This window comes from Ogataea parapolymorpha, chromosome IV (assembly GCF_000187245.1).
Source record: "Ogataea parapolymorpha DL-1 chromosome IV, whole genome shotgun sequence".
NCBI classification, from domain to species: domain Eukaryota; kingdom Fungi; phylum Ascomycota; class Pichiomycetes; order Pichiales; family Pichiaceae; genus Ogataea; species Ogataea parapolymorpha.
The window spans coordinates 832371-859967 of NC_027863.1; the positions used below are offsets into that span (position 1 = coordinate 832371).

Here is a 27597-nt window from a genome sequence, read left to right on the forward strand (position 1 = left end):
TACTGAAAAAATTACAGTGGCTTCTTTCTCCGAGTCACGTGCAATTTTATCAGTACCGACGACAAAGTCCAAGCCTCGAGTGAAAAGTTGACCAAAAGTTGACCGACTCTCCTCCCAAAATGCTCGTTCCCCACGGAGGTGTCCTCCAAGACCTGTTGCAACGCGATGCGCCAATCAAGAGCGAGCTGATCGCCGAGGCTGCCACCCTCAAGTCTCTTTCTCTGACCGACAGACAGCTGTGCGACCTCGAGTTGATCCTCGTTGGAGGATTTTCTCCGTTGACCGGTTTCCTCAACGAGGCCGACTATACGTCTGTCGTTCACAAGATGCGTCTTTCCACTGGCGAGGTCTGGCCCATCCCAATCACCCTGGACGTTTCGAAGCAGGTGAGTTCGCAGTTCAAGTCTGGCGACAGAGTTGTGCTGAGAGACCCTAGAGATGACCTTGCATTGGCCATTCTCACCGTCGGAGACATCTATACCCCAGACAAGCAGCTTGAGGCCAAGGAGGTGTTCAGAGGCGACCCTGAGCATCCGGCTATCCGCTACCTGTTCGATGTGGCTGGTGAGGTGTACATCGGTGGCGCATTACAGGCCATCAATGCGCCAAAGCACTACGACTACACCGAGCTCAGAAAGACTCCAGCCCAGCTGCGTACCGAGTTTGCCAACAAGCACTGGTCCAAGGTGGTGGCTTTCCAGACCAGAAATCCAATGCACAGGGCCCACAGAGAGCTGACGGTGCGTGCTGCCAGAGACAAGCTGGCTAATTTACTGATCCACCCGGTGGTTGGGCTGACCAAGCCGGGCGACATCGACCACCACACCAGAGTGAAGGTGTACCAGGAGATCATCAAGAAGTATCCGAACGGCATGGCGCAGCTTGCTTTGCTGCCATTGGCCATGAGAATGGCCGGAGACAGAGAGGCTCTATGGCACTCCATTATCAGAAAGAACTATGGTGCCACGCACTTCATTGTTGGCAGAGACCACGCGGGACCAGGATCCAACTCGAAGGGAGTTCCTTTCTATGGTCCATACGACGCCCAGGAACTCGTGGAGAGATTTTCCACCGAGCTGGAGATTGAGGTCGTTCCGTTCAGAATGGTCACTTATCTGCCCGACGAGGCCAGATACGCTCCTATCGACAGCATTCCAGATGGCACCAAGACGCTCAACATCTCCGGAACCGAGCTTAGAAAGCGTTTGAGAGAAGGCACCCACATCCCAGAGTGGTTCTCGTACCCTGAGGTGGTCAAGATCCTGAGAACCGCTTATCCTCCAAGACAGACCCAGGGTTTCGCCCTGTACTTGCAGGGTTTGCCGAACTCGGGCGTTGAGGCGCTGAGTTATGCTCTGCAGGCCACGTTCAACCAGTTTGCTGGCGGCAGACACATCACGCTGCTGGATGCGGCCAAGATCGGCAGGGGGGCAGTCAGCTTTGTTCTTGGCGAGCTGGTGAGATCTGGTGCCGGCGTGATTGTGGTGAACAACGAGGAGGTCGTTTCGAACACCGAGCTGTCTGCCATCAGAAAAGCCGTCGCCAAGTCCGGCACTTTTGTCGTGGTGTCTGTTGAGACGCCTAGGGCCGTGTGCGAGGCTAACGACAGAAGAGGATACTTCCAGGCTTCCAGAAAGGACATTGAAGGCTATGAGGTGCCTGCCGACGCGGAGATCCGTGTGGACCTCGACTCTCTACCGATCAACACTGCGATCCAGAAGATTGTCTTGTACCTAGAGGAGGAAGGGTTTTTTGTGTTTTAGATCTACTACATATTCCAATTATTTTAAATAGACGACGGGTCGATCGACCTGGAGAATAATAAATAATTTAACAAAAAAAACTTGTTGTTGTAGCTGATGCATACACCCTTGGCCCCCTATTAACTCGACATGAAGGTGGCTTCCGAATTGACCGATGAGCGTGTTCTTGCGCGGCTCAATGCGTACAACAACCCTAACGAGGGCTCAGAGTCAGACTATGTCTATGTCAACGGCAAACCCATCACATGCCGGCGATGCAAGCGCAAGAGACTGGTGTCTGAGACACCCGAACACTTGCAATTCAAGACGTGCAACCCATGTCGCGTGATCGAGCGAGCGCAGAAGCGGCGTGGGTCGAAACATAGCGTCATCAAAAACAGAGAGGAGTACGACATGATCCAGCAGATTAGAAATATGGATACCGATTTGGAGACGGCGACTGCTGCCGACACTCCGCGCACAAAATCCGAACAGACGCGCGAGACGACACCCGATGTGCCGCAGTCGTCTACCGCGCCGTCTCCTGAGCAGACCGACGCGTCGGGACTCGAGAAAGACTCGCTGGCCGAGCACGACACTCCGACACAGTCTCCGGCAGACTCGCGGGCCGAGCTCCAGCAGCGCCTGCATTTTCTGCGCCAGGGCGACCAGAGCAATGCCATCGGTGAGCAGAATTCGCGGCGGCCTCCATCTGTGTGTGTTTGCTGCGGCCAGAACACTAACGGCCTCGACGACCTATGTTCTCCGTGCGAAAACACAGACTCAGTCATCAAATCACTCGACTACTATCTCCAGCTACTCAAACTCAACCACGAACAGGAGCTGCGCAACATTGTGTTCACGACAAACGAGCCGCACGCACAGCTTCTTGCACGGACGGCCGCCAAAGAAAAAACACCCGCGACTGTGCTCCTCCGATTGTACGAAAAATACATTCTTGCTATAAGCAAGGCGACTGGCTACGACTTCAAGTACCAGACCGAGTCTGAATTTTCCCGCAAATACTGTGACCCTGTTCAGATGAGAGTACGAGAGTGTCTCAAATGCGTCAACGAAATAGACATGCTTTTCCAGAACGACGACATCGACTCCGAACTCATGGCTCTGCAATCGTCGTCAGTGGACCAGAGCCCGCCCAAGACGCCGTGCCACTCGCTGATTTTTGTGTCGTACAACGCGCGCTCCGGAAGACTCGTGATCAGCTTCACGCACCAGCCGCACCGCTAAACATCCGGATCGTATATTCACTTGCATTCTACTTACGCTCTAATCGCAGTGCCGTTTGTGACGCTGCTGTTGGACACTCGCATTATGTCGAAGTCGTACTCTCTAATGCCGTTCGACGCTATTCTGTTGGGGCTTCCTGGCCGCAAAAGTAGGCTGATTCTTGGAACAGCCCCGTTGATCGACAATTCCTCCATTTCGGAGACAATCTCATCGTGTGACACACCCTTGCTCAGCAGCACGCCAATCAGCCCCGCGGCAACAGGACTGGCCATCGACGTGCCGCTCAGTGTCTGGACTTTCTTCAAATTGGTCTTGCTGTTGGACAAGCTTTTGATATCCACTCCACTGGAAAAAATATTGACGCACTTGCCCCAGTTGGAAAAACTAGCGATTTTGTCCTGCGAGTCGTCGATTGCACCCACAGTATACGCGTAGGGTGAGCCGGCCGGCGACGTGTTGCACGCGTCGATGTTGCTATTTCCTGCTGCAACCACAATCACCAGGCCGCTCTGATAGGCTGCCTTGACGGCGTCGTCCAGCACAGAGCTCTTGGCCGCTCCGAGCGACAAATTGGCCAGTCCCGGCGTGTTCTCGTGCTCCCTGTGGTGTTTCACGGCGTACTCCAATCCAGCAATCACCGACGACAGTGAGCCCTGGCCGTATCTGTCGAGAACTTTTACACTGATGAGGTTGATTTTTTTTGCAACGCCAAAATGCTTGGACCCAATGATACCAGCCACATGTGTACCGTGGCCCACGAAGTCCGTGTTTGACACGTCGTCGCTGAAGTTGGGTCCATTGACGGCCCGTCCTTCGAACTGCGGATGGTCCACAAACACTCCGCTGTCGATGATGTATGCATTCACGTTCTGTCCCAAGTAGTCGGAGTCATAGAAATACTCGGTGTCATCTGGGCTGACGGGGTCGTCCTGCGACAGTCGGACCAGATGCGACGGAGCGTTTGCCTCGACCTCGATGTCGACGGCTTCGACCAGGCTATCGGGCACGATTTTTGCAACCATTGGGTTGGAAGCCATTCTGAGCAACGCTTCCTTGCTGAACTTGCCTGAGAAGGCCTCGAAGTTGCCAAAGGAGAAATTCCTGTCGATGCCGTCTCGGAAATGACTCAGACTCTTGATCTTGTCGTCCAAAGCACACAGCTTCTCTGTGGTGAACCGCTCCTTCATTTGCACCAGATACCGTTGGGTCCCGGCCAGAGACTCAACCGGTGCAGCCATCCCCCCGCCTAACGTGGCAAATACCACCAAGAATTCTGCAAATCTCATTAGCAAAGCAAAGCAATAAAAAGCGGATCGGTCGCTAGCGCCTTTAAAAAAGATTTAGGGACTTAATAGAACAGGTAAAAAGATTAGGATATTTAATTTATTTAACATATCAACAGAATGTAATTTTGATTAGTGCTTCAGCTCTTTCAAAATTGCCTCACGGTCCTCGGCAGGCAACAGAGACAAGATCTCCGAAAGCCCCTCGGCCGTGTGTTTCATGTCGGTGCGGAACAGTCTGGCCAGAGTCTGTTTGACCGCATCTCCCTTCAATTTCTTGAGGTTGTTCTCCAGGAGCTTGTGGTTGTCCTCGGTCCAGGTGGCCACGGCTCTGTCGTCCTCGAGATCCAGCGAAGATGGATACCACGAGTTTAGTCTGGCAACTCTCTCCAGTCTGGTGGATTGTGGCAGCTGCTCGGCAATTTTGGCGATCAGATACTCATCGTTCAGTCTTCTTCTCACACGCCAGAAGAAGAAGCGACGAGAATTGGTCCACTCCAGAGCTTTGCGGATCACGCCCTTCGCAAGCATGCGTCCGCATCTGTCGTGAAGATCGGCAAATTGCACGGCAATCTGCGAGTAAATAGGCATCAATTCCCTATGTCTTTCGCTCAACTCTTTGGTGAGCTTGGTCTTTTCTTCGTCGGCAAGGCCCTCAGCAGACAGCTGCTGACGGAGCTGCTTGCACTTGTCGTCCAGACGGTCCATCGTGACCACCAGCTTGTTTTCTCTGTATTTGATGTTGACTGCACCAGCGGGTTCTAAGATGCCTCCACGAGCGTCCACGTCTGCATACATCTCCATCATGTCCTTGTTGATGGTGGCATCCACAACGACCCACGATCCACCTCTCAGTTCACCAGTAGGAGGAACGTAGATGAAGATCGGCTGCTTGAAGTCCACAAGCGCGTCCACAATGTAAGAACCGTATTTGAGGATCTCATTGTACATGTCTCTCTGGCCTCCAGAGAAACCTCTCCAGTTACCGATGATCATCAGTGGCAGCTGTTCTCCGTTGTTAAAGTCTCTGATGGCCTGTGCCGTCTTGTAGGCTGAGTTTGGATGCCAAACCTGGCCCGGCTCCTGAATCAGCAGCTCGGTCGAGTTCGGGTTGGCAGGATCCGCAGGAACAAGGTTGTCCACGGTTCTGGTCTCAACGCCAATCACACCCATTGGAATACCACCCAGACGGGCTCTTCCAATAACCACACCTCTGGCCCAGCCGGCAAGAGCCTCCTGGAACGAGTTGCGGTCGAAAAGACCAGGCTCGAAGCCGTCCTCGGTCTCTCTTCCAGCAATCAGCCATCTCACGTCGTACGGCTCGTTCTTCACCGGCCTGTAAACAACGTCTCTGTCCCATGGGTCTTCACGTGACTCCAAAATCGGAACAGGCAGCCCGCGTTTGGCAGGCACATACGACAGCCACTCCATGATCTTCTCCACACCCTGCAGGTCATCTCTTGCGGTCATGTGCGAAACACCGTTTCTGTACATGATCTGCGTGCCTCCCAGTTGCAAGTTGGACGAGTAAACCTCTCTGCCCAAAACTTTGTTGATGGCCGGAGCACCCGTCAGAATAATAGGTTGTCCTTCCACCTGAATGGCTCTCTGGCCAAGTCTCACCAAATAGGCACCGATACCAACAGATCTACACGTGACCAGTGTCAGCGTGAAGATGTCTCTGTATGCCCGGGCCGTGCCACCGGCAATCAGACCAGACCCTTTCAAACACTCGACTCCGAGCCCGTCTTCCACACCGACGATGGCCGTGATCACGTGACGCTCCTCGCCGTTCTCGACAACTCTTTCTGTGATGACGGAGCCGCCCTTGCCGGTCTTTTCGAGCTCGGCCAGATCTTCAGGCGTCAGGTAGAAATACGTGAAACCTCTTGATGGGTTGGATGGGTCGATCCAGTTGACCTTGTAGTAAGGAATAAGTTCCTCGGCCATGCCCATTCTGGCACCAGAGTTGGCCGACAGGTAGATTCTAGGGATTCCCAGACTTCTGGCCAGCTCCGTGCACTTGTGGAAGAAAACGTCCTCCTTTGGACCAAACGAGCCAATCTTGAACGTGATGTCGTTGGCAATCACCACAAACTGTCTTCCTCTTGGGTATTCTGGTGTCTTGGCGGTCATCTTGAAACCAACCATACCGATGGTGTTTGCTCCCGGTTCTCTTTCGACCTCAGTCAAGTTTCCGGCCTCGTCGGTGATAATTTCGAGGTAACTGAAGACGTCGTCACCGACTTTGGCACTAGGGTCATATTTCTGCCACAATGAGTGCACTGCCTGTCTGAAAAGCTCTGGGAAGTCGTACACGTACGTGGTTCCCAGACTGTGGGCCTTCTGTCTCTTTGGTTGCAGCCACTCCTTAGTTGGGTACGGGGTGGAGATGGCTCTGAGATGCATGGCTCCCGGAGTGCCCAGGGACTTGAAGATCCACTCGCCGTTGGCGTTGCGCTCTTCAATGTACATTTCTGACTTGACGACGTAGCCACTGACGTTGTTGATGATGGCCCTGAGAGGGAACGGCACGCCTGTCTCTGGGTCCGTGCACATGATTCTGATCTCTGCGCCGGTGACTCTGAGTCTCCAGAGTCTTCTGCCGAACCGCTCAAGGAAGCCGCCGAACGCGTTTCTCACGTCCTCAGGTGTGATGTTGAAGACGGCCGAGAAATTGATGAAGATGTGGTTAAGGTCGGTGTTGGAGGTGTCAATGATCTCAAGAGCATCCAAAATGTCGCTCATAAGTCTGTGGGCCTCCGAAGTCAGGTACTCGGGCGCCGTGATGTCATCTTTGATCGAGCCCGTGCGGATAATTCCCCTGGTGAAGTACCGCTTATCGATGCCAGACGAATTCTTGGCCACCGCCTCGTACACGTGGATGTTTCTGTTGGCGGTCTGCACCGGCTTGATGTGGAAGTTTGACAGTCTGCCAAGCTCCAGCTGGAACGCCATCGCCGGCTCGATGTGTCTGATGACCTGGTCTTCGATGTAGGCACCGTCAGAGTATTTGAACGTGTAATACTTTGGATACGTGCCAACGTGGTCGGTCAGCACAAACGTGAGTCTTCTGATCAGGGCGTCGTGTAGCTCGTGTCTCATCGAGTCGACGATTTCGGCCATCTGCTTCAAAACCTCTTCCTCGGTGTCGTAGCCCTCCGTCGACTGCACAAAGACGTTGCACACGTTGATCGGGTCTTGCCCCGCGCCGACTTCTGCCAGCTCCAAGCCTCTGCTGAGCATGTCCTCGACGTCATCCAAATGGCCCGCCGGAACAAGAATACCCGTCCGCAGAGGCTGCGAGTCGTCCTTGTTGATCATGAACGTCAGGTCCGACACGGAGACGGCCCTGTTCATCGACGTAGATTTGGAGTTTCTGATGGAGTCGGGAACAGAGTTGTATGCTGCTGTCGACAGCGCAGGCAGCTGGAATCGCCACGACACCACAGGAGAGCTGTTTGACGACGAAAGATGGTGTTTGACTTCTGTCACCGAATAAGCTCTGTAGGCTCTTCTGATGTACACCTCTGCAGCAGCAGCAGCGATCCACGGGTCCGCAGAACACAGGAACTGCGTCAGCACGTCAAACACAACGTAGTTGGAATCGATCACGTCACGGATAACCTCCATATCTGGAAGTCTGTGCTTCGCAGCAGTGGTCTCGCCGTACCTCGTCTCCACAACAGATGTTCTTAGAATATGCTCCAACTGGTCAGATCTCTCCTTGATGGATGGCAGGGAGCAGAAAATGAGAACCTCCTTGGCCTTGAGCGTGGCCTTGGCGGTCGCCCGGCTATCAAGCTCGACAATTTTCTTCAAGGGCTCCTTGAAAATCCGAAGCGCCTCTGGATTCTCTTGCAAAACCGGTCTGTACTTGTCGAGAATGGCGACAATCAGGTTGTTCTTGGCGCCGATTCTCGAGTGCGACAACGCATACGTCACCACCTTGCTGAGGTCGTTCTTGTTCTCATCTCTAAGTCTCAGGATCACGTCCTCGAGTCTCGTGTTCTCGCCGCTGAATAGACTCTCAATATTGTAGTACTCCATCAGAAGCTTGGCAAACACAGAGAACTCGTGGCTCTCCAGGCCCTCTAGGTAGCCGTGGGCAATCTCAAGAAGTGGCTCGATGGCCTGCTCGAGAAGCGCTCCGAGCTGGCCTTCTGCTCTGGCCTTCTCAAACAGCTTCAAAACCTGTCTGGCAGGGAACTCTGCCTTTCTTCTGTGACTTCTCTCAATCAGCTCGGTCAGTTGCTGGTCCAGTTTGGCCGGCAGACGCGAGTGCAGAGCAGATATCACGTTTTGCCATTCAGAGTATGGCAGCTCTGGGTCCTTTAATATTTGGATCAGGTCCGTCAGCGTGGCGTTCATCACCACCTGGTTGTCGAAACCGGCCAGAATGTTGGTCAACACGTTCAGCAGCTTGTGGTACTTGTGAACAGGGCGAGTACCGATAACAATAGGGTCGCCCAGGTCTGGAAGAGTGCCGTCAAACGGCAGAGCATGTTTCACTCTGGACGGATCGTCCAGAGATAAAATGGCCAAAATGTCGCCCGCAGCAAGAGTAGAGCCCGGCTGCTTCAACAGCTGCACAATACCGTTCTCCTGAGCAACCAACGGCATGAACATCTTCATCACCTCGACCTCGGCAAACGGCTTGCCTGCAGTCACGTGTCCGCCGTTCTCCACCAGATATCTCACAAGCTTACCTGGAGACGGCGTTCTCAGCTGGGTAGGATCGTTCTCGTCCTCTAGCAAGCAAGTTTTGCCGTCCACAGAGATTCTGGTAGCCCCGACCTCCTCTTTCCAGTAGACAGAATGCGACTTGCCGCTTAGGGCAACCAGCAGACCGCCGTCCGCGAGGGCCTTGACCTTCGTCACGCATCTGGAGCCGTTGATGAACAAGCTGAACATGTCCTCTGCCGCCTTTGCACACGTGAAAGTGTATTTCTGGCCCTCGTAGATGAAGTCGACGTTGAAGATGGTCTTGAGCAACTCCTTAGCTGGCACCTGTCCCTTCTCAAGACAGGCAATGTACTCCTTTTTGTTTTCCTCGCATGCCTGGTGGGCCTTGGTGACCGCACCGCAAATCACGGCAACGTGAGGGTCGGGTCTCTCCGACGTGAGTCTCTTGCTGATCAGCTCGTCCAGCCAGCCAGTGGTGATGGTGTTGTCCTCGAAATCTGGAGACTCAAGCAGCTTGATCAGGTACTCGACGGTGGTCTTGAAATCACCTCTGATGCTGAGCTCTTTCAATGCAACCACCATGTGTTTTCTCGACGCCTGTCTATTTTCTCCAAACGCAAAAATGTGACCGAACTGCGTGTCGGAGAAGGAGTGGATCGAGGATTGGTTACTGACCGAGAAGTAACCCCACACGTTGGATGAGGACCGGAAGTTCAGCTCGTGCAGCGTACCACTCGACGGCTTGAATCCCTCGCTGGGGTCCTCTGAGGTGATACGGCACGCGGTACAGTGGCCCTTGGGGATAGGCCGGCGCTGCGACGTCACGCTGTTCTCGTTCTTGAACTCGAAGTCGATCTCTGTGGCGGTGTGAGGATCGGCTCCGTAGAATAAACGAATGTCTCTGATTCTGTGCAGAGGAATACCCATGGCGATTTGCAACTGCGTGGCAGGCAGGTTCACGCCAGAAACCATCTCAGTAGTTGGGTGTTCGACTTGCAATCTAGGGTTCAGCTCCAAAAAGTAGAACTTGTCGTCTGCATACGAATAAAGGTACTCGACAGTACCGGCAGAAACGTAGCCGACCAGTTTACCCAGTCTGACGGCAGCAGCCTCCATCTGTCTGAATGTGTCTTCTTTGGCGATCGTCACTGGCGCTTCCTCAATGACCTTCTGGTGTCTTCTCTGCACAGAACAGTCTCTGCCAAAAAGCGAGATGTTGTTTCCGTACTGATCGGCCAACAGCTGCACTTCCAAATGTCTGGCGGAGCCGGCCAGCTGCATGATGAAAATCGGCGATCCTGGGATCTCGCTAGCGGCCTGGTGGTACAAGGTGATGAAATCTTCCTCCTTCTCGACCTTTCTGATACCTTTACCTCCTCCTCCTTCGGAGGCCTTGATCATAACTGGGAACCCGATTTCCTTGGCCTTTCGAAGACCATCCTCAGGACCCTCACAGCATCCCTTGGCATAGGTTTCGGCGTCGACAGACACGATTCCGTGCTCGTCGACGGTGACCTTGTCGACGCCTGTTCCAGACCATGGAATACACGGCACCTTGGCGTGCTGGGCCACAATCGTTGAAGAAATTTTGTCACCAAGCGATCTCATGGCGGACCCTGGCGGACCAATAAAGACGATCTTACGCGGAGACGCAGCCAGCTTCTCAGGCAGCTCTGGGTTTTCGGAGGCATGTCCCCAACCGGCCCAGACAGCGTCCACTTTGGTTCTCTCTGCAATCTCGACAATCAGGTCCACGTTGGCATGGTTGTTGTTGTTCGTTCCTCCAGGAACTTCGACGTATTGGTCGGCCATTCTGACGTAATCGGCATTAGAGTCGAGGTCCTCGGGAGTGGCCATGGCGACGAATTGGATGGCTCTTTCGTTGCCAAATGTCTCGTAGGCCCATTTTCTCACCGAGCGGATCTCTTTCACGGCTGCAATACCATTGTTGGCAATCAGCACTTTCTGAATAACTGTGTGTCCTTCGTGTTTGACGACAAAGTCCTTCACCTCAGAGGGCTCGGCGACTTCGACGGAATTAAGTCCCAAAAAATGCTTGGGAAGAGTTGCATGCTTTGGTTTGTATGAGGCTGTCATCGTTGCTAAGGGTCGAGTAGCGAATTTAGAGAGCCTAAATAATCTTAGCATTAGTCATGGAAAATATATTCTATGGGTGGAAGAAAAACACAGCACGGCCGGGGGACAAGGCAGTCGTTTAGACAGAAATTTGCCAGGAAAACAGGCCACTGTAAGATGATCTGTCGGTTCTGTGCCTATCCATAAGAGCATTCGGTACAGAATTTGGCAAGACAGTTGGAGTTACAGTGCAGCATCTTGTGCTGAACAGATTCACCCCTGAATGCCAATTCGCCCCAATTAGACAGCTGTGCAGCTATTCGCCGTCTTGGCTGTGCCCTGTGCTTCCTCCACGTCTGTTCACTTACCGTAATCCAAACACCTTTCTTCTTGAGCTCTCTCAACAAGACATAGACGTCTAATTTAAATCAAAATATTTTCTGCGCACTGCGCTCGCTCGCTACGCGTAGGCTTATTGAGGTGCGCCGCCCTACAAATTTTTTTTTATTTTGTTGGACACACCCGGCACCGTTCAACAGACAAAATTCAACAGCAATATATATGTACTCTACTTGACGTCACGGAAAAACTCGACGAATTAATATTCTATTTCTATTCAATGGGCAAACCGGAACGTTAGTCTTGCCGAACCCTCATCCTGCGAGTTGAGAATGTAGTCCTCTCTTTCCTTTTCGGACATGGCCTGCCAGATCCTATCCCTTTTCCGGTTCAAATACACATAGTACAGCTTTGACAGCAGCAGGGTTGGAATCATCAAGAACGAGATCCAGAACAGCGCCGTGTTACCCGCGTGATAGTATGGTTTATCCGGGGTCCTGTAGATGTTGGACGCCACAATGGAACCTGCCTGCACAAACATATTGTACAGCGACGCAGAGACGGTTCTGGTCTTGATCGATTGGGAGTTCCGCGAACATAACGACACCATCATTGCATGAATGTAAGGCACACCGAGAAGCAACGTTGTGACGGCGAAAGTGCCCCATTTGTTGTCCAGCGAGCCGCTCCACCACCGTAAAACACCTAGCAACGGAACCGAGTAGATGGGTTGCACCAGCGAAAGTAGCAGTCTCTCGTTGATTTTCTCGGAAAGCCACGTGATCAGCAGCAGTAAAATAATGTGGAGCACATTGTATGGAATTGTGAGCAGGTTGACATCGAAGGTGCCGAATCCAGAGCTCTTCAGAACCAGAGTCAGGTACGCAGTGACAGTGTTGACAGGAATGTACGCAATCAGACCAATGAAGTAAATAGGCCACAGGTTGTAGTCCATCAGAGCGGTCCAGATCATCTTCAGGGTCAGTCCTTGACGGTTGTGCATGTCGCCCTTGGTAGGGTCGTCTCTGAGGATCCTGTTCACCACGATTTTCTCCTCTCTCTCGGTGAACCATCCTTTTTTGTTCCATGGCTTTTTCGTCTGCACAGCACTAGGAACCATCAGGAACCACGAAACAATTCCAATGGCGAGCGTCGAAAGACCTTCCACCATGAAAAGCCATGCCCAGCCTCCCTTGCCCGCATGGCCACGCAGGTGGAGCAGTCCGTAGGCCTCGAAAGCGGAAATAATCTGCGACAGCGACAAACTTGTCCAGAACAAACTCAGTCTGATAGAAAGCTCGCTGGCAGTGAAAAAATAGGACATCCACAGGACCAGGTCTGGAATGAATCCTCCCTCGAAAATTCCCAAAAGAGCACGACAGGCGTAGAAACTGTGCTTGCCCTTGAGCCAGAACTGGCAGATAGTGACGATGGACCAGGCACACATCTGGAGAGGAATCCAGACGTCAGCTCCCAGTCTCTTGGAGATCAGCTGCGATGGCAGCTCCATAGACAGGAAACACAAGTAGAAAATGGTGTTACCTGTGTTGTACTGGTTGGTGGTAAGGTTGAGGTCGTCCAACAGGTTGTCCGACACAGCCTGGGCTAAATTACCTCTATCGACCTGCAAGGCAGCAAACATGAAGCAGGCGAGGAAAGTAACGCGGTATTCGAGCTTCCACAAAACTTTGCGCTCCTCTTTTTTGGTCCAGGTGAACTCCGGATCCAGCCGGTGACGACACTCGTACTGGCTCTCCTCGTAGATCTGTCTGAACTTGCGTTCGATGGCAGGATCCAAAAATGGATTTGGAGCGTCGGCCAGATCTAGGCTCTCATCTGAAAAATTTGCGCTCTCATTCGAAACGATGACTGAGTCTTCCTTCACCATACTTGACATAGGTCTGTATGTACTAGACGTGGACTGCATCTTATATATCTTCAAACAGTGGCGCTGGTTGCAAAATCTTGATTGAAAGCGTTCTGTATGCTTAGAGCACAGCCTTGATGTGGCTGCTGCCACAGAGATAGGGGCGGCAAAAAAGGTGAGTGTGCAAGGCGGCATTTTCTGCACACTGTAGACTGCCTGGTCTTAGCTAGGGCAGAGACGCCATCGCGCTTATCTGGCAGTTATTTGGCATAAAAATGGCCCTCCGAACCGCTAATCTGCCAGACGTATTTTCCTAGGACACATGATTTTTGACACAAATGACACAAATCCTTGCATTTTTCGAACTCCACACTTGACGAAAAAATCTACCCCTTGCACCTCGAGGTCCACATCTATACACCCGAGACCCCAATTTTTTAATTTCATCCCAAACAATAATGCTCCAACAAGATCAGATCACCAGGTCGACCGACTACGATGCCCTCGCATGCAGATTTTCCTGTCACCTAAAGAAGTATCTGCAGGATAAATACCTCGAGGCTATTATAAGCGGGACCCTCAAATACCAACTGCTGGCAATTGACTCCGAATACAAACGGCTGGCTGTGAGAAGACAGTTAAGTAAGCAGTTTTTCGGACTTTTTGATGGGACCGGCAAGGCCAAGCTGACCGCAAAACTGCCGGTCGTGCTCAAGTCGCCCGTAATCAACCGCGGTACATGGATCCGGACCCGTGCCATCGATCTTGTGGTGGATAAATGGCTAGCTGCAAAGACCGCCACACCGGTGCAAATTATTATTCTCGGATGCGGAAGCGACACAAGGGGCATGAGGCTGCTTGAGAACAATAGCAATTTGACGGTGGTCGAGATCGATTTTGAAGAAACCTGCAGAATAAAAAAATATAGTATCTTGGACCAAGAACTGCTGAGGTCTGCAGTTGGTGCCCAACCAGAGCCCGAACCCACCACAGTTGAGCAATTTAATGCATCTTCGGCAGCGCTGGACACGCCTCGGTACCATCTGGTTCCGCTAGATTTACGCCAGCTCCATTCCATGACACAATTGCCAGCAGTTGATCCGTCATTGCCTACTCTGGTTTTGAGCGAATGCTGTGTTTGCTACATGGAAGACGTTGAAAGTGATCGTGTTTTGCAGTTTCTGCGTGAAAACCTCGCTGAGGCCGTTCTCGTTGTGTACGACCCGATAGGCGGAGAGTCGCCAGGCAACTACGGTGAGATCATGCTGAAAAACCTTTCGATGCGCGGAATTCAGATGCCGTCGCTGCTAAAATATTCCACAATCGAAAAGCAGCACGAAAGACTGCAAAAACTCGGTTTCGAGTCCACTAACGTGTCAGACCTAAGCTACATATACAGCCATTGGATACCGGAGGACGAGCTGGCCGCTATCAACCGCCTGGAGCTGCTGGACGAGCTAGAGGAGCTTAACCTCATCAACAGACACTACTGTCTGATTGTAAGCTCGTGGGGTAGCCCATGGCATCTACCTCTGCCGTCGCAAATCTGAATTCTCGCACAGTTCGCATATATACATCTATGACTCGTCATCTATAATCGTTAATCGTCAATTGATCAGTCGTTTGAGTCCACACCATGCTGCGGCCACCAAGGTCATTGCACCAGCCGAATATCCCATAGGTTTGAGACCTTTGCTGCTTCTGAAGAGCGCGCCACTCAAAAAGCCAGCAGCCAGCGAGTTGAGGTCATCGTGCTTGTTTCTAATGTTGTCCAGAGAAGAGTCAATCAAGTTGTACATAATAGCCAAAACACCAGCATTGTTACCCATGTGGGGGCCAAACTTGGTAACCTGGTTCAAAACTGTGTTCAATTTGAGCTTGAATGGAACTGGCCTGAGCTGATTTGTCACAGGGTCCACTCTTCCCTGCGGCAGATTTTTCAGACCCTCATTTAGTCCACGGATACCTCCAAGACCCAGTCCTAGAACGTACACGGTACCCGTTCCGTAACAAAGATCGTCGGTCCATCCTCTGGATGGCAACAGCCCGTTGCCGGCACCTTCCAGAGTGGTGAGTTTTTCCTCGTCCAAATCCAGGTATTCGATATCTTTGTCGAGACCGGCCAAAGGATGCAGCTTGGTTGGATCCAAGGTATTACTTTTCAGAATGCTAGAAATGTCCGAGATTTGGTTGGCATCGAATCCAGCCTGGCCAGCTGGAGCCACTGGCGTCTCTTTCTTCTCCTGCTTACTTCCAAACAGCCACGACATGGTTATTGTATCGTAAATAGTGACTCAATTAGCTGTGGCAAACACTCGGTGGTACCTTGAATTTGAAAATTTTTTTTCACTTTTCAACCGGGTAATTGCCCATTTACGAAAATACATAAAAATATGGGGATCCATTATGCGTTTGCAGATGGAAATATTGCTTCCTGGCCGACTCGGCCCACCCAGTACAACTATTCTGCACTGTGATGGCAAGAATTCGGCAATTTCTCTTTGGAAACTTTATTTAAATACTTTCTATTTTCTCTAATTTCTCACCGTCGCATTCCATGCTAGAAAACAAGGATAGCACAGACCTCTCATCTGCTAGCTCCGTGCAGCTGAGTCTATCTGCATACATGTCGATCAGCTCATCCAGGCGGTCTTCTTACGACCGGCGGAAACAGCTCTTCACCCCAGCCACCTCTATGTCCCAGCTCTCGCTTGGTGCACGGTCAGCAAATAACCCCGGATCCGAAATTACTTACGGCTCTAGGAATTTGGCCCGTGAGCACAAATCAAATTTCCTCCATAGCTACCAGCCTACTTTTGAGCCCTATTACGACCCACACCTGCTGCGCAAAAAGACTCTCGACTACCTGAAAGCTAAACTCCCTCACTTGTCGCCGCAACAATTCGATTTTTTGGTGGCAGAACAGGTGCCTCTTCAAGTGTCTCCTCCTTACGAAAAAATGTGCGTGGCATTATCCTCGGGAAAGGATGCTAAAAAGGTTTCTTCTCCCCGTGTGCCAGCTGAGTTGAGCACTACCTCGCTGGCGACGTTCCAGTTTAAATACTTCTCATACCTGTTGAATACTGAGCTGCAAAGATTCACCAGATCACTCTAAGTGTCGACGCGTCGATCGCCCGCAAAAATAAATAATAGCCACAGTTTCTGTTACCCAATTATGTCTTCGCTGACCGTCACCAGAAGCGCTATTGAAAGGGCGAAGCGATCGCGCGACTGGTCTTTGGGACTCTTCTTTCTTTTCTGCGTGGTTGGACTCTGGGTTTTATCGTCAGTGCTGCTCAACGACCTGTTTGAGAAAGACATCTATTCAAAACCGTTTTTCATCACATGGATAAACACTGCATCCTTCGCGCTCTATCTCATTCCCTACCATTTGTCAAACCACACGGAATTTGATCTCGATGCAGAATATCTACCGCTGACTGTCAAAGAGACTATCCAGTTGGCATTCTGGTTCTGCACCTTGTGGTTCCTGTCTAATTTAGTCACAAACGCATCGCTACTATACACCTCCGTGTCCTCCCAGACCATCCTATCATCGACGTCGTCCTTTTTCACCATGATAGTTGGCGCTTTGTTCCTGATTGAGCGCATTAATAAAACAAAGCTGGCCTCTATCGTGATGTCCTTTGTCGGCGTTGTACTTGTCACCCGCAACGATGACCCGTCGCCAACCGAAACCAAACAATACGTTGTTATGGGCAATATTCTTGCATTATCGGGCGCCTTCCTGTACGGAGTCTACTCAATATTGCTCAAGCTGAAAATCAAGAACGACAGCAGAATCGACATGAGACTTTTCTTTGGCTTTGTCGGTATCTTCAACCTGCTATTCTTATGGCCACCGTTAGTTTTGCTGGACAAAATGGGGTACGAGAAATTCGAGCTCCCGCCAACCTCGTACGTGTATTTCGTGGTCATATTCAATTGTGCCATCTCGTTTCTCGCGGATTTCCTCTGGGCCCGTGCCATGCTTCTCACGTCGCCATTGACGGTCACGCTAGGTTTATCGCTGACAATACCATTTGCCATGGTGTGCGACTTCGTGTTCAAACACAAGGTCAACTCAGGGGTGTATATTATGGGAGCGTTGTTTATTTGCTTGTCTTTCTACTTTGTGAACAAAAGTGAAAGCGAGCAGTAGTCTAGAAAATAGGTATATAAAGGTATGTGAATGGATAACCGGGGTCTTTTGATTTGAACATGCTGGTGAATAAGTTGTAGGTGATGAAGAGCATGCCAGCAAAGAGGAGCATGCCAGCAGGCCGGTTTTCCTTTGGTATCCGTGGGACACCTTGGATTAGGAGCCATAGAAGAAGCGAAAATATCATCTGGAACGCTATCGACAATGTGACCTCGGCTCCGATCATGTTCTGGACTCCAGGGGTCAGAAATTTAAGGCTTCCATCTTTGTCTTTGACCAAGAACGGTACGTTTCTTTGCACAGCAAAGTTCACGCCGGAAAAGAATATGTATATTGAGATGATGCTCAGGACCAGCATCGCTGTTCCATTTTTTATTCTGTCGAGCACTTTCTGTCTTCTAGACCTCAGAATCCTGAATAGAACGAAAAAGCCTGCGCAGTACTTCAATGCCAGCACCAAGTCCATTGGCTTGTTGATCACAATTTTAGTCTGGGTGAGCTCTCCCAAAAACGTGGCAAATCGGAGCTCCTGGTCCGCTTGCTTGACGGTGTCCGTTATTGGATAGGTGTAATGTTCGCTGACAATAGATAAGCTCTCCGGCATTGGGATTCTTTTGTCAAATGCATCGTCGCTGTCAACAGGTTTATAGATAAAGGAAGATATAGGGTAGATCCAGAGATGTGGCACGGTGCTTATATTGTATTTCTGGAAGTGTGCAATGTTGTCGCCGGCATCGACAGAGAGAAAAAATACCTTTTGGAACGACGGGTTCGATTCATAGAATGAGCGCGCAACTGTTTCATACACGGGCTGGAAATACTGGCAGAGCTGGCATTTCTGGTTTGTTTGTGCCGTCAAAAACGAGACAAGAAAGTAATCCTTCTCTCCTTCGAAGAAGCTGTCAAACTCGCTTGACTTGACCCGGATGATTCCGGACGGAGACTGCAATCGCCGTTCGGTGAGTTCCTCGGCACTGAATGCGGCGCGACATGCGGCCAGGAAATAGGCCAATGCTAAAATAAACCGCATCACAACAAGAAAAATAGTGGTTACTATACAACTGAAATCTAAGTGTACACAAAAATTATAATGAGCTCGCCGATCGACGCGACGTAAATCTTAGCAGATACTAAATTTGCGCAGCACAAAGGTCTCACCAGCGTTCATGTCGGTGTATTGTTTAAGATCCAGTGAGCGCGAACTAGGAACAATGTGGGGTCTTGGCGGCGGCGTAAGAAATTTCTGGTTTTCGTTGATCATCGTCACGGAGTCGGATAAGTTAGAGAGACTGCGTTGGTATTGGCAGAGATTAGACTTCAGTTGGCTGCGCAAGTCGGCGACGTTCGACTCAAGTAGTTTGGTCTTGAGTTTGAGCTGCTTTATCAGCTTCTCCTTCTCGCTGTTTTCGGCAACTAGTGTTTCCATAGACGAGGCATTGGACGAAACGGAATTGGTAGGTGACGTAGGGTCCACCACTATAGCTGCTCTCTTTTTGCAAAGGGTCTCCATGTATTCGAGCTCGTCGATGAGCTTGAGTATCATGAACTTCTGCTTTGTCACTTGTTCCTTGAGCATTTTGTTTTCGGCCTCCAGCTCGTCGTATCTCTTTACTTCGGCGTCCTCTGGAAACGCGTCCACGGAAGGAGTCTTTGGAGAGAGGAAGGTTTTGGACCTGCGGACGATTCGCGTTTTCGACCTTGAAAACAGACTGAACGTCGACTTTTTGTTCTCTGAGCTCATTAGCGATAATCAAATGGATTCGAGATAGCGTCCCAGCGGATATATAAACAAGGGTTGGTGGAGAAGACTGGCACGAGATGGAAATAAACTAAAAAGGCAATGCATCGCCCAAATAATAATTCGTGCAGCATAATCTAAACAATTACAATAGAAAACGCATTTATCCGCCGCATTGTTGACGCGCAATTAAAAACTTTAAATATCGGTAAAAGCGAGAATGTTGTGGTGTTTACATGATCCTTCAACTGTATGTTTGTTTACTTGGATTCTAAATACAGTGATCGGCTGTAGTACAGATTAGGATGTGTGATCGACGTTTCGTCCACCGTGTCACCGTTCTTTAGCAATGTGTCGATCTTTTCTCCGTGCACGAGCTCGAACACCTTGGTGCATGCAACCTGGTACTCGCCCCGGTCGCTGAGCTCCAGAACGTCGTCTAGTCGAGCTCCCTGGTCCAATCCCATTTTCTGCAGCTGGTCGGCCAATTGATCGCGATGCAGATCCCGATACGGACACCCGTGGTACTCGTTCTTACTTGGACGCGGCTTGCTCAGGATCGTGCGACAGTCCCACGGCTTGTAGTTGATGCGTCCACCTTCTAGACCGTAATTGTGTCTGAAAGTGTATTTGTACTCCTTGTTGAACCTCTCGATCGACATCGACCCCGGTCCAGACGTGAATTGTATCTGCCAGAACCGTAGTGCTTCCTCTGCACTTAGGCCAATGCCTTTCAAAAATAGCGACAGTTGTTGTCTGCCTTGGTATTTCAAGTGGTGGTCGCTCATAACGCCCTGCATCAGACGGTTCATGCATAACGGCATGTGTTTCATGAGACTAGGAACGCTCTCCGCGGTCACCGACCCGTCGTTCGTCTCAGAGCCACCAAGTTCCGATTGATAATCCATCGAGGCGTACCCGCGCGAAAGGTTGTTGAGTACCGGAATGAGACGGTCGTCCTCATCCAGCGTCGGAAGAGCACGCATCGTGACATTGAGCTGCTCCGCGAGGTGTTTGCTGAACTCAGTCAAAATCAGCGAGAGTTGCTGGAACTGTGCGACAAACGCCTTACCGCGGCGCAGAAACGACTGTCTGGTGGAGACTAGCTCCGGAACAAACTCGAACGGGATCTTGTAGAATTTCTCTGCCGCTAAAAACGCCCTCACCTGCTCGTCTGTCACCTTCTTCGTGCGCTGGTATTCCACGGTCTGGGTCAAAATAGAACGTGCCGTGTTGTAGCAGCAGGCCATCAACTCGCTCTGGAACTCCTGTTTCTCCTCCTCGGATACGGTCTCCCACGGCAGATCGAGAGACGCGACGAAATCTTTCTGTTCCTGTATCGACATCATATTGAATCTGAGTCGGAACAGTAGAGTTTCGGCGCGTATAAAACGCGACCTGAGCTCTTCGGAACGACAAAATGCCAGTCGAAGAATGAAATGCGAGTAGTGGTCCTTCTTGCGCTCTAAATACAAAGACGTCGACTCTCTGTTAGGTAAATTCATAGGCAACAGCTTGGACAACAGTGGTTTCATTATTATCTCAATATCTTTAAACGACTTGCCCCTGCTAACACATGATTCAAGCTCCAGAACAACCTTTAGTCTGTCAATCGCCCAGGTCTCAAACTCCTCCAGAGTGATCTCCTCAAAGGGAGGCACTTTGTAGAAGGACAGCCTGTGGGGATATATAGAGAGATCGTCTTTGAACCCCTTGCTGCCCAGACGACGGTACCCTGACTCTCCAGCCTGGATCTCATCAAAGTTCCGGCGTCCGTCTGTTCTCCGCTTGACTTTTCTAAACATTGGGGAGCGTGTTTTAAAATTGAAAGACGCGTTTTTTACCTACCTTGCACAGCCGTAATCATAAATAAATGTATATATGAATGGTAGCTATCCAAGAAAAAAATTATGCCTTTGCCTAACGTAATCCCGGACCGTACTCAAGACAGTACCCAAGCCAGGATCTTCTGATGCATGTGGTATTTCCTCCTGTGTGCGTGCTGGTGCTGATGTCGCTCGTCTTGCTGTATATCGTGCTTGTCGCGAAGGTAGTCTTCACCGAGCTGGGATCGTCCGCCCATTCGTAGCAGCGGCCATACCATGTGCGCTTCAAACATCTTCGTCCAGGGGGGTCGGAGGGTATTGGTGACGGGGAGGTAGCTGTGGTTCTGTACCGATCGCCAGAATGGTCCACAAATCTCCAATTATAACAGTCGTAGCATGGTGGGGATTTGACGCACTCGGCAGTGTCGTTGTAGACCATCAAAACGTCGCTGATGATAGTCCTTATCCTGTGGTTTAGCAGGTTCACATGCCATCCCAGGTCGTTTACCACGTCGTAAACACACTTCTTTCCCGAATGGCACTGTGTTTCCAATGCGTAACCGGCCAAAGAGCATGTAGAAGACGCACCGTTGCAAACACCCATAAAAATAGGGTCCGCAGTATTTCCAACATGCCAAATGTTTTCCATCTCCTCTGGTAACCCTGGTGGCATTGGTAGGTGCAATCTGCGGGTGGCCAGCAATTCTCCCACGGCTTCAAATGAGACAGCAGGAAGGCCAAACGTGCGGCCAAGAAGCGAACTTAGCGATCCTCCCAATGAATGTCCTGTGACCCATATCTCCGACTCTGGATACATGTGCGTCACGTTGCGGTAGATTTCTAAGACGGCTTTGTAGTATCTGTCCGGTCGCCTTAGTTCCTGTTCCAAACAGTTCTGGTTACAGGTGTACGACTCTTCGTAGCAGTCGCATACTGTTTTCCACAACGACGACACTCTCGCGCAACAGCAAGAGAAGAGTAAGTTGTCATTTGTCTTATCCTGCTCGACTGTCTGGCCGTCTCCTCCCGTGTTTAAGCCCGCAGCTGATGTGCCTTTAATTGAAATTATCACGATTGTTTCTTCAGGATCGGTGAAAACATGACCTCTCACACCTCCATTTTCCCATCCAAAACGCTCCGACTCGTTGTACTTGTCGCCTACATCATTCCAGTCAGCATCAGTCGGGAGGCCAACATAAGCGTCCGATGACATTAGGGCCAAACTGACGATTGTCTCCTTATCGCTCATATTCGGAATCAAGAGAGATTCTTGTTGCCAATCAAACTCGATCATACGCGAAGCAGGACCATTTTCAAGGGCAAAGTCAAGATATGACTCCACAAAGTCGGGCGACCGGTCCGCCAATCTGATAGTTTGTCCCTCTGTATGTCTGATCACAAGCTCTTGCTCAAAAGGAGAGACGTTAAATAAATCCATATCCTCGATGTGTGCCATCTGGGACCCTGCAGAGTTGTAAATGCTAAGAAACTCATCATCTATATCCAATCTTTTGTGAGTCTTGCCATCTGCAGCGTTGTGGAATATATGTTTGATCTTGAAGGCCGATGAGGGAGACGTAAAAGACACTTGGACTGGAGCGGGGCGAGGAATGTATATCGCCATTGCTTTGTAAAGGACAGTTACCACGACACCTAAAACTAGTATCGTCGTTACTGGCCATCTCATAAGGGTGGAGTTTCCCATGGTGGAATCAAGTGCAACAATTTGCCGTCAGAAATAATCAGCTAGAATTTAGTCTAGATAAAGCTACATGGTAGGTGTCAGGTGTGGTTAATAGATAATAGCGTTCATTAGTATACCTAAACGACTTCGGCAAAGGAGGCATCTATTGGCTTCTCCATGAGGACAGCATGGGGCAGAACAACTGCAGCACTCGCTGTTGCAAGCCAGATCAATGTGGTAAAGGGGTTGGCCACGAAAAGCAGTGGTAGATTGATCAACAACAGAGTGGAGTAAATTGCTGATTTAGACAGCTTGAAACCTCTGAACTGAAGCTCGTCCGAATTTTTGAACAGCAGCTGTGTCAGGTAAACAATAAGCACGTCGGCTGCCAAAATGAAAAACAATAAAAGGTTGGTCAGAATGCAATAGCAACAGATGATGCCTGTGATGAGAATGTAGTTTGAACTGAAGTATGTCAAGTTGAAATTCACTCTTTGCTGAACTTCGAATATGCCGCTTGGCTTGCTCATTCTTCTGAAATCGAAAAAGTCTTGTGGACTTCTAAGCGACCGAAGTCGGCTTTGGAACGACGATGTCGTATCAGTCTAATAGTCAGTATACTTCGAGATCCATAGCTATGGCAAATTCTTACCTTCAGCTTGTCAAAGTCAAAATTCGTGGTGAAAGAGCTAAATTGCGCAGGAACAAACGAACTCATGGCGCCCCTACTCGTGTCCGTTTTTTTCTCTGCTCGATTTATTTTTCGATCGTGATTTTTTCCAAATATGAAGTGTGCACGACTCATGTCAGCCCAAATTCTGTGTGTTTCCGCTTCCTCTGGGGTTGTTGTCAGTGAACTCGTCCCATTCGCGGTTCTTGTATGTAAGCCTATCGACGTCCTCTTCATTATCCTCGTCAAATTCTTTTTCCGGCAAGGATTCTTTGACCATGCCCCCATTTGCCAGTTCTTGGTCCACAAGCTCTTCCACGGTCATCGTGGGTAGAACCTGGCCCGTTCCAAAGACCTTCTTCTGTAGCTGGTCACGGGATGGCACAATCGTGAAAGGCCGCAGGACCTTGCCGTCCTTTGACAGTATTGGATTAGTTAGGGACTCCACTTTGTCAGTGTAGGTTTCGTCGAATTTCTTCTGTCTCTCTCTTTCATCCGGCTCCTGAACCGGTTCAATGGGGCGAGCAGGCATGTTGGCCAGAACCTCAATTTCCATCAGATTCGATTCAATGCTCTGGAACGACTTCAAAGCAAAATACTTGAGCTGATCAAGGTAGACTTGTCTCACTACTTCGTCGTCCAGATTATGGAAATCTGACGACTCCAGGATCTTAAGCTTCTCTTTGAACTCTTTTTCCATCTTGAACTCGTCGATCTTGCTTTGTCTTCTCGTCACAGGATCTTTGGAGCGCAATTCGTCAATTTGCGGGTCATATGATGTTTTTACAGCGTCCAATTTTGATCGCTGCTCTTTATCTAATATTCCGTAATTTTCCAAGGTGTAAAGGAACTGCAAATACAAGCTATTGCAGGTCTTAAGGGTGGAGGCCCTATTGATGACGGTATTTCCAAGGACCTGTGCAATATAGAAATCGATTGCCAAGTAGCGCAAGTGGCCTGTGCTCACCTCATCAATGTCCTCATTGACACTGAATAATGCCATTTGCTGGACGGACTTCTTGACCGAATTCAGCGAGTCAAGAACATTTTTCAGCTCTTCCTTGTATTCAGCAGAATCTCTCCGCAATGGCAAACTGTCGAGTTTTTCCACAAGCTGCAAAGCCTCCGTAAATTTCACTGATAGCGGTTTAGACATAGTCACCTTAATTTTTTTTTTTATAACCTTTATTTGATTCATTCATTAAAACCATTATACAAATTACATCATGAGATCCTTTTTTCGTTAGTTAGGTTCCACTTTCAAACGCTTGGCTTCATTTCCCTGCTGGTGAGCATGGTAACGTTGCTCCGCATGTTTCTTGGAGGCATCTCTTTGTTTGACTAGGTCTGTAAGCTCTTCAATACGTCTCTTCAACAGAGCTTCTCTCTGTTTCGAAGCAGCATCCATAGCTTCCAACTCTGAAATCCGTGTTTTGTATAAATCGTTGACGAGTTCAAGTTCTGAAATTCTTGTCCGGAGATCCTCTGATGAAGACATGTTCGAATGGCTTCTTTGCTCCATCTGTTGCGAATAACCTCTGCTGGCAGGTTTAGAATCTGCAGGCATGACCAGTGGTGACATCTTCTGGTTGGAACTCTGCATGCCGCCGTTCACTGGGAAGTTTTTCAGTGGAGGCAACTTCTCAGACCCGTTCGGAACGAATTGAGAGGATGAGTTGTTGAGTGAGTACTGAGGGCCAAAACTAGGTGACAGAATCGACTGCAACGGAGTTGGCTGGTGTCCATGGTCCAACGACGTCAGCTTTGTGGGTCCGAATGGAGGAGTGGCATGGTTATTGAGTTCCGTAGCAGGAGAGTAAGGCTTACTGATGCTGGAAATAGAAGGTAATTTCTGTGGAGGGGACGAAGGCCTATTGGACAATTCGCTGTCGAGTTTCATGCCTGGAATTTTGTCGCTGGAGCTTTGTTGACTCAGCGTTTCCAGTGCCCCAGCGGCATGTAGCATGGCCTCTCTACCCAGATTCTGATTGCTCGACCTCTCTGAGGATTGCGGGTGGTTGTATTGAGGAGTTGACACGTTGCCGGAACCAGTCGACAACAGTAACGGCGACGTGACCTTGGCCAGATTGCCAGCATACTGCGTTGGAGCAGACGCAGGATAATGTAAAGGCTGTACATTGTTCTGGTTTTTATTGAGCCATGGGTTTGTGGATGAGTATGAGTACTGGTTACCTGGAGATTGCTGTCCATTTGAGTCTTGTTGATTGCGAGGCAAAAGTGGTAAGATCACAGGGGACTTATTATCAACCTGTGAATTCGATCCGTTGGTTGTAGAATTCAAAATTGGAGAGGACTCTTTGGATTGGCCACCTTGTGTTTTCGTGTTTGGTTTGTATTGTTTGGGAGAAAACTTAGTAACCTTGCCATTCGAAGACGAATCTTTAGCCTTGAGTTCAGGAGTGTTCGGATTCGATTTTGAATTGTTGTGTTTGACTCTGTTCCTCGACTTGATCACGTCACTTTTCAAAGAGATAGGCCGTGGACGGCCGTGAAGTTTAAGGAACAGACCACAAGCATTGCAAAGCACCTGACCAGTTTCGTCTCTTCTCCATAATGGGGTGGTCTGAGTCTTACAGTTTTTGCACGTGGGCGTAGACATATTTTGTTTGGTAGTAGTGGCACCGTTACTTTGAGTAGTGGTGGTTGTCTTAGCGTTAGGATGTAGCGGGTCGGAGCCTGATGGTGGCGAGCCCTCTGTTCCCGGAGATGTGGAGGAGTAGTGAGTGGACTCCAGTGAGTTGTGCTTGACGGCAGTTGGTGATGATGGAGTGAATTTTGGCTTCAACAAGGATATGTTGTGCGACATGGTGGTAAAATCGTATTTTGAACTAACGAAAGCCCACCAAATTGAGAATCAAAACAGTCCGATAAAAAAACTTCTTAAAGGTTGCAATGTGGTTGATTATTGGTTTAATAGCCACACCGGAGCTTCAAACTAGCTGATATATAGTACAAAACGTCAATTTGGACAAATACGCAAAGTACTTGTTGTCTATCTCTGTTATCTTTTTTCCAGCTGATAAATATTTTTGCGTGAAACGTTGGACGTGAAAAAAATTTTATTGATCTGGTGCACTACCTGAGAAGCAAAGGGATGATTGATGGCATTATCTAGTCATGCTACATAGCTCACAACAAACTACGTCAATTCACGGCCAGGAAAACCAAATCTATTTTGTAGGCGACGATTTTGCTGTTCCGTCAATTCCGACCACTGTCAGGCATGTATTGGTGTAAAGTTTTATCACCCATATCTTATCAGTGGATGGTCGCTTATCGACCAGAGATGACACGAGAAAAAAATTCTGGGTTCAGCTAGAGAAATGATCGGCCGGGTAAAATCTAAAAAGCTATCCCTAAATTTGGGCGTCTGTCCTTGACGCCAACATATTTGTACCCCCAATTTCTCTACAACTACTTTCTCCATCTAAAGTTTACATCCATAGAATCCGCATCACTCTACTCACAAAAATGGTCTCTTCTTCACTCTTATTCGTCGGCGCTCTTGCCGCTGTCGCACTCGCTGGCCCTGCCCCCGAGAACACAGACTCTCCTAGAAACATTGTTGCCAAAGCTCATCTTGATAGAAAAGACACCAAAGGTATCATTGAGTTCTCCGCAAAGAACGGCACAGTTAAGGTCCACATTGACGTGACTGGACTTCCCGAAGAGGGAGGACCCTTCTATTATCACATCCACAAAGCTCCCGTTCCAGCAAATGGTAACTGCGAAGCCACGGGAACGCATTTGAATCCTTATAACGCACCACTTGATGAATGTGATAGCTTCGACGATGATGCTCTCTGCCAGGTCGGAGATCTCTCTGGAAAGCATGGATGGATCAACACCACCTGTTTCGAGGCTACTTACTACGATCCTTACCTCTCGCTGAATCCTAAGAACAAAGCTTACATCATTGGACTCTCTGTCAATCTTCATTTTGCCAATATGACCAAGATCACTTGCGGTACTATTGTCAAGACCAAGGGTAAGTTCAGAAGATATGAAGAAGACTCTTTTGCCCTGGATGGAAGCACGCCATACATTGAGGAGTACTCGAACTCCACTACCAATTCCAGCTCACCGCTTTGGGCTGCTAACTCCACAAACGGCACCCTGACCGCATTGGAGTCCACGTACTGTGGTGATGCCTACATGTCGAGTGTCGGCTACACTGGGATGCTTGGAGCCGCTCTTGGCATGGCTGCTGCCTTGATCTAGCGCTCAATGATCGACTGGAGTCGACCGTTAACTA

The 27597-nt window shown here is 49.8% G+C and overlaps 17 protein-coding genes across 17 annotated transcripts; 6 read left to right on the top strand and 11 right to left on the bottom strand.

Annotated features, from left to right (window-relative positions):
• Nucleotides 1-119: 119 nt before the first annotated feature.
• On the top strand, nt 120-1763 carry HPODL_03492 (Sulfate adenylyltransferase; the record flags this gene model as incomplete). The annotated part of the gene is made up of 1 exon (XM_014079810.1): nt 120-1763. The coding sequence occupies one exon, from the start codon at nt 120-122 to the stop codon at nt 1761-1763; it is 1644 nt and encodes a 547-aa protein (XP_013935285.1).
• Nucleotides 1764-1892: 129 nt separating this feature from the next.
• On the top strand, nt 1893-2990 carry HPODL_03493 (uncharacterized protein; the record flags this gene model as incomplete). Its single annotated transcript, XM_014079811.1, has 1 exon — nt 1893-2990. One exon carries the CDS (start codon nt 1893-1895, stop codon nt 2988-2990), a length of 1098 nt encoding a protein of 365 aa, XP_013935286.1.
• Nucleotides 2991-3022: 32 nt separating this feature from the next.
• Nucleotides 3023-4276, bottom strand: HPODL_03494 (uncharacterized protein; the record flags this gene model as incomplete). The annotated part of the gene is made up of 1 exon (XM_014079812.1): nt 3023-4276. The coding sequence occupies one exon, from the start codon at nt 4274-4276 to the stop codon at nt 3023-3025; it is 1254 nt and encodes a 417-aa protein (XP_013935287.1).
• A 129-nt stretch (nt 4277-4405) lies between these two features.
• On the bottom strand, nt 4406-11056 carry HPODL_03495 (Acetyl-CoA carboxylase; the record flags this gene model as incomplete). The annotated part of the gene is made up of 1 exon (XM_014079813.1): nt 4406-11056. The coding sequence occupies one exon, from the start codon at nt 11054-11056 to the stop codon at nt 4406-4408; it is 6651 nt and encodes a 2216-aa protein (XP_013935288.1).
• Nucleotides 11057-11651: 595 nt separating this feature from the next.
• HPODL_03496 (putative allantoate permease) lies at nt 11652-13271 on the bottom strand (the record flags this gene model as incomplete). Its single annotated transcript, XM_014079814.1, has 1 exon — nt 11652-13271. The coding sequence occupies one exon, from the start codon at nt 13269-13271 to the stop codon at nt 11652-11654; it is 1620 nt and encodes a 539-aa protein (XP_013935289.1).
• Nucleotides 13272-13699: 428 nt separating this feature from the next.
• HPODL_03497 (uncharacterized protein) lies at nt 13700-14791 on the top strand (the record flags this gene model as incomplete). The annotated part of the gene is made up of 1 exon (XM_014079815.1): nt 13700-14791. One exon carries the CDS (start codon nt 13700-13702, stop codon nt 14789-14791), a length of 1092 nt encoding a protein of 363 aa, XP_013935290.1.
• Nucleotides 14792-14848: 57 nt separating this feature from the next.
• Nucleotides 14849-15511, bottom strand: HPODL_03498 (mitochondrial import inner membrane translocase subunit TIM23; the record flags this gene model as incomplete). Its single annotated transcript, XM_014079816.1, has 1 exon — nt 14849-15511. One exon carries the CDS (start codon nt 15509-15511, stop codon nt 14849-14851), a length of 663 nt encoding a protein of 220 aa, XP_013935291.1.
• A 287-nt stretch (nt 15512-15798) lies between these two features.
• HPODL_03499 (uncharacterized protein) lies at nt 15799-16356 on the top strand (the record flags this gene model as incomplete). Its single annotated transcript, XM_014079817.1, has 1 exon — nt 15799-16356. The coding sequence occupies one exon, from the start codon at nt 15799-15801 to the stop codon at nt 16354-16356; it is 558 nt and encodes a 185-aa protein (XP_013935292.1).
• Nucleotides 16357-16416: 60 nt separating this feature from the next.
• Nucleotides 16417-17403, top strand: HPODL_03500 (Permeases of the drug/metabolite transporter (DMT) superfamily; the record flags this gene model as incomplete). The annotated part of the gene is made up of 1 exon (XM_014079818.1): nt 16417-17403. One exon carries the CDS (start codon nt 16417-16419, stop codon nt 17401-17403), a length of 987 nt encoding a protein of 328 aa, XP_013935293.1.
• Nucleotide 17404: 1 nt separating this feature from the next.
• Nucleotides 17405-18433, bottom strand: HPODL_03501 (putative membrane protein; the record flags this gene model as incomplete). The annotated part of the gene is made up of 1 exon (XM_014079819.1): nt 17405-18433. One exon carries the CDS (start codon nt 18431-18433, stop codon nt 17405-17407), a length of 1029 nt encoding a protein of 342 aa, XP_013935294.1.
• Nucleotides 18434-18523: 90 nt separating this feature from the next.
• On the bottom strand, nt 18524-19144 carry HPODL_05205 (uncharacterized protein; the record flags this gene model as incomplete). Its single annotated transcript, XM_014079820.1, has 1 exon — nt 18524-19144. The coding sequence occupies one exon, from the start codon at nt 19142-19144 to the stop codon at nt 18524-18526; it is 621 nt and encodes a 206-aa protein (XP_013935295.1).
• Nucleotides 19145-19401: 257 nt separating this feature from the next.
• HPODL_03502 (DNA primase large subunit) lies at nt 19402-20946 on the bottom strand (the record flags this gene model as incomplete). Its single annotated transcript, XM_014079821.1, has 1 exon — nt 19402-20946. One exon carries the CDS (start codon nt 20944-20946, stop codon nt 19402-19404), a length of 1545 nt encoding a protein of 514 aa, XP_013935296.1.
• Nucleotides 20947-21061: 115 nt separating this feature from the next.
• On the bottom strand, nt 21062-22591 carry HPODL_03503 (putative lipase ATG15; the record flags this gene model as incomplete). Its single annotated transcript, XM_014079822.1, has 1 exon — nt 21062-22591. One exon carries the CDS (start codon nt 22589-22591, stop codon nt 21062-21064), a length of 1530 nt encoding a protein of 509 aa, XP_013935297.1.
• Nucleotides 22592-22788: 197 nt separating this feature from the next.
• Nucleotides 22789-23369, bottom strand: HPODL_03504 (putative membrane protein; the record flags this gene model as incomplete). Its single annotated transcript, XM_014079823.1, has 2 exons — nt 22789-23256; nt 23304-23369. The coding sequence occupies 2 exons, from the start codon at nt 23367-23369 to the stop codon at nt 22789-22791; spliced, it is 534 nt and encodes a 177-aa protein (XP_013935298.1).
• An 88-nt stretch (nt 23370-23457) lies between these two features.
• HPODL_03505 (Essential protein involved in the TOR signaling pathway) lies at nt 23458-24477 on the bottom strand (the record flags this gene model as incomplete). The annotated part of the gene is made up of 1 exon (XM_014079824.1): nt 23458-24477. The coding sequence occupies one exon, from the start codon at nt 24475-24477 to the stop codon at nt 23458-23460; it is 1020 nt and encodes a 339-aa protein (XP_013935299.1).
• An 87-nt stretch (nt 24478-24564) lies between these two features.
• Nucleotides 24565-26148, bottom strand: HPODL_03506 (GATA type zinc finger protein asd-4; the record flags this gene model as incomplete). The annotated part of the gene is made up of 1 exon (XM_014079825.1): nt 24565-26148. One exon carries the CDS (start codon nt 26146-26148, stop codon nt 24565-24567), a length of 1584 nt encoding a protein of 527 aa, XP_013935300.1.
• Nucleotides 26149-26813: 665 nt separating this feature from the next.
• HPODL_03507 (putative secreted protein) lies at nt 26814-27563 on the top strand (the record flags this gene model as incomplete). Its single annotated transcript, XM_014079826.1, has 1 exon — nt 26814-27563. The coding sequence occupies one exon, from the start codon at nt 26814-26816 to the stop codon at nt 27561-27563; it is 750 nt and encodes a 249-aa protein (XP_013935301.1).
• Nucleotides 27564-27597: the final 34 nt, after the last annotated feature.